Source organism: Hemibagrus wyckioides, linkage group LG22 (assembly GCF_019097595.1).
Source record: "Hemibagrus wyckioides isolate EC202008001 linkage group LG22, SWU_Hwy_1.0, whole genome shotgun sequence".
NCBI lineage: Eukaryota > Metazoa > Chordata > Actinopteri > Siluriformes > Bagridae > Hemibagrus > Hemibagrus wyckioides.
This window is the reverse complement of record NC_080731.1, coordinates 21,981,366-21,986,365: the sequence shown is the minus strand read 5'-3', so window position 1 is coordinate 21,986,365 and position 5,000 is coordinate 21,981,366. Positions and strand designations below refer to the sequence as shown.

The 5,000-nt window shown below is 41.5% G+C and overlaps 1 protein-coding gene across 2 annotated transcripts in view; it reads left to right on the top strand.

Annotated features, from left to right (window-relative positions):
* The first annotated feature begins 1,368 nt into the window (after positions 1-1,368).
* idua (alpha-L-iduronidase) overlaps positions 1,369-5,000 on the top strand; it is a 12,033-nt gene continuing 8,401 nt past the window's right edge. For both annotated transcript variants that reach the window (XM_058375565.1, XM_058375564.1), the window contains exon 1: positions 1,369-1,735. In XM_058375565.1, the coding sequence (XP_058231548.1) occupies positions 1,578-1,735 (158 nt within the window). In that variant the 5' untranslated portion in view covers positions 1,369-1,577. The remainder of the gene's footprint in view (positions 1,736-5,000) is intronic.

Below are 5,000 nucleotides of genomic sequence, written 5' to 3'. Positions count from 1 at the left end.
TCTGTTTGTTTCATTTCTTTTAAATAAACTTCATTGTAACACCGGGACGAGTCGCATTTATTCACTGGGGAGAGTTCCAGCTAAGAAAAGGAAGTTTAGAAAACATTCAAAAAAATATAAAGATTTATTTTAAATAGATTAGAGTTCATTGAACATTGAACACGGCACTGTGAGATTTCTCTCTAACTTCAACTATAAAACATCAGAAAACAAAGGAACAGCAAAGTATTTGTCTACAGGGTTGCCAGATTGGACTGAAGATCGCCAGCCCAACTACAACTTAAACCCCACCCATTAAAAAAATACCAGCCCAAAATGCAAGCTGTGATAACTAATACAATAACAAACAGAAAACCTAAAACAAATGGGTTAGTGCACAGGGCACTATTCTCACACACACACACACACACACACACACGGTTTCTCGTTTAGAGAAAGCAGCTGTGCACTATTTTGATGTGATGGGATACACTCAGGCAGAGAAACCTTTGGAGAAAATCAAGAAACACACACACACACACACACACTCACTCCTATGGGCAATTTAGAATGACCAATCAACCTCATGTACATGTTTTTGGACTGTGGGAGGAAACCGGAGTACCCGGAGTAAACCCACACAGGAACGGGGAGAGATGCAAGAATCTGGGATTCCAACGCAGGACCTTCTTGCTGTGGTGCAACAGTGCTGACCACTAAGCCACCGTGCTGCTCTTGGATGGTCCAATGGTCAACTGTAAATTCCTGAAAATGTTCCAAGGAGACAAGAGTCAGTCAGACCCTGATGCACTAAAGATGCTGAATTTAGGAAGCTGTGCTTTGCATGTTGTGTATGGAAGCTCTGAGTGGAGAGAGGGAAACAGGGTGGAAGGTGGGAGATGTACTGAGGGCTCTTCAGCAGTTCTTCCATAACTCACCAGCCAGACATGAAGAATTCAGACTGAAGCTGTGTGTGTGTGTGTGTGTATGTGTGTGTGTGTGTGTATGTGTGTGTGTGTGTGTGTGTGCGCGCGTGTGTTTCATGCATTTCTGATTTTATAATTAAGTCATGGCCATAAACTGTACATAAGTCATGGCCATAGACTTCAAGATAGAGGAATATTATACTTTAGGCCATGAGTTTGTGATCCTGGTCTTTTATTCTGATCGCAATGAAATGAAAACTCCTGAAAAATGAACTCTCCTGTCTCTCTCTCTCTCTCTCTCTCTCTCTCTCTCTCTCTCTCTCTCCCCACACATTACTGCATTATTGATCCAGAAATACGATCCATAAAACTGATATTATCTTAGAATTTCAGAAGTGGGCGTGGTTTGTGAAAGTCTCTCTCTCTCTCTCTCTCTCTCTCTCTCTCGGCGCTTTGAAATGACGTCATGTTGTTTTGAAATGGGCGCCGGGACAGGACAGTAGTTTTAGGAAGTTCCGTGTTAAAACATCATTTTGTTTACATCAACAGTTTAATCTAGTTATAATTGAATAAAGGTTTGAGTTTATATGTAGATGATATAAATGTAGTGTTAGAGCGCTGTTAGAGTTTCAGAGCGCGGTAGAAGGCTGCAGCAGTCCGTTAACACTCAGGATGGTCAGTGTGATGGTCAGTGTGAGTGTGTGCGCTTTAATCACAGCGCTCTTCATCACCTCACTGTCCTCAGGACGGTCCACTCACGTACAGGTGTTAGTGAGAGCTGACCAACCGGTCAGAAACCTCATACACTTCTGGAGGAGCACTGGCTTCTGGTGAGAACACACACACACACACACACACACACACACACACATATATACACACATACACACACACACATATATACACACATACACACACACATACACATACACACACACATACACACATACATACACACACACACATATATACACACATACACACACACATACACATACACACACATATACACACACACACATATATACACACACATACACACACACATGCGCGCGATGCACACACACATACACACACATAAGTGCGCACACACATGCACACATGCCACACACGCATGCGCGCATATACACACGCGTGCCTGCCACATACTGCACACACATGCCGCGTGCACCGCACTGTACACACATACACCGCATATGCGCGTGCCTGCACACACCGCCATATATACACACATACACACAAGCACATGTACTGACATGTCTGCACACACATACACACGTCATATACACAGCGTCATACATGTCTGCGCATGTCTATGCCACACACACACACATATACACATACACAATATGCCACGTCTGCGTAATCTGCCACACATGCCTGCGCCTGACCACACACAGCCTGCGGTCGTCACACACACAGGACGCATACTGCACACATGCCTGCACATACACTGCCGCCACATATATCTGCATACACACACACATATACACACACACATACACGGTACTGTACATACGCCATACACACATATACACACATACTGCACACACACGTCGCCACATATACACACATACACACACACTGCACATACACACACACATACACACATATACACACATCTTACACACACATACAGCACATACACATTACACACGGTGTACATCACACATACACATATATGTCACACCATACACACATACACACAGCGCACACATCATACACACATACATATACACATACACACACACATATCACATACACACATCTACACCACACTATATACATATATGCCACACATATACACACATACATACACACATGCACACACACACATGTATAGCACACCAATACACACACACACACACACACACACACACACACACACATATATACACTGTCATACACACACACACACACACACATACACACACACATATACACCTGTCTGTCACATACACACATGTCACACCTGTGTCTACCACACATACACACATATACACACATATCTACCTGTCATACACACATATACACATATACACCACACATGTCTGTCTTACCACACACTATATCTACACTGTACACACACACATACACACATCATATACACATGTCTCTTACATATGTCTACACATACACATGTCTACACACTCTACACTGTCTGTCTACACAATACACATACACACACATTATGTCTACACTGTCTACATAGCCACACATATCTACACACACACTGTCTCTACACCATACACACACACATGCGTCACACATTATACCTACATCTTACCTATATACCACATACAATCTGTCTCACACCATATACACACATATATATCTACCCATAAGTCTACACACACATACAGCTACACACACCACACACCTGTGTCTACCTACACACACACACATATCTACACACACATACACTACCATACAATACACACACCTGCACCACAATAATACACACACACATATATACATCTACATACACACATATACAATATATACCACACATATACACACACCACATGTCTACACATATATACACACATACACACATTCTTACACACACACACATAGCTATGTCTACACAGTACATACACACAGATATATACACACACACATACACACACACACTGTCTACACTACAATATACACACATACACACACATATACACACACACACACACACATATATACACACACATACCACACACACATATATACAACCACACACACATATACACACACAGACCTGTCTACACACACACACACCACATATATACACACACATACACACACCATGTCTACACACCATACATCACACACAATATACACACATACACTGTGATCTACACACACACATGTCTACACACACATCTACACACATACACACACATACACATGTCTATACACACACAATCTATTATACACACACACACACACATACACCATACATATACACACACATACACTGTCACACACACATACACACACACAGCCACACATATAACATGCACTGTCACACATATACATACAATACACACATATATACACACATACACACACAATACACACATATAGTCTTACACACACACACACATATACACAATATACACACATACACACACTATACACACACACACACACACATACACACACACTATACACACTACACACACACACAGTCTACATATATACATACACACACACTACTGCACACCATACACAATACACATGCTTACACTACATGATACACAATACACACACAATACACACATACACACACAAACATACACACACATACACACACACACACATACACACATATATATACACACATACACACAAACATATACACACACACACACATACACACACACTAAACATTAGGCTTATTTCCCACAAAATCAGTTAGAGTTCTGATCATTATTCTACACCGATAATAAATCTAATCTAATAATAAACTAATCTCCAAACTAAACTGACTGTAGCCACCGTGACTGTCTGTCTGTCTGTCTGTCTGTCTGTCTGTCTGTCTGTCTGTCTGTCTATCTATCTATCTAAAATTGTGCCTGTTGATGTGGTATAGATAACATGTAGATGAATGGGAGGAGTCTCCAGTGGGAGTTATAGATAAGATGTAGATGAATGGGAGGAGTCTCCAGTGGGAGTTATAGATAAGATGTAGATGAATGGGAGGAGTCTCCAGTGGGAGTTATAGATAAGATGTAGATGAATGGGAGGAGTCTCCAGTGGGAGTTATAGATAAGATGTAGATGAATGGGAGGAGTCTCCAGTGTGAGTTATACATAAGATGTAGATGAATGGGAGGAGTCTCCAGTGGGAGTTATAGATAAGATGTAGATGAATGGGAGGAGTCTCCAGTGGGAGTTATAGATAAGATGTAGATGAATGGGAGGAGTCTCCAGTGTGAGTTATAGATAAGATATGAATGAGGAGTCTCCAGTGTGTGTGCGTAAGATGTAGACGATTGGGAGGAGTCTCCAGTGTGAGTTATAGATAAGATGTAGATGAATGGGAGGAGTTTAATGTGAGTGTATAGTGTGTAGTGAATGGTGTGTGAGTGTGTGGTGA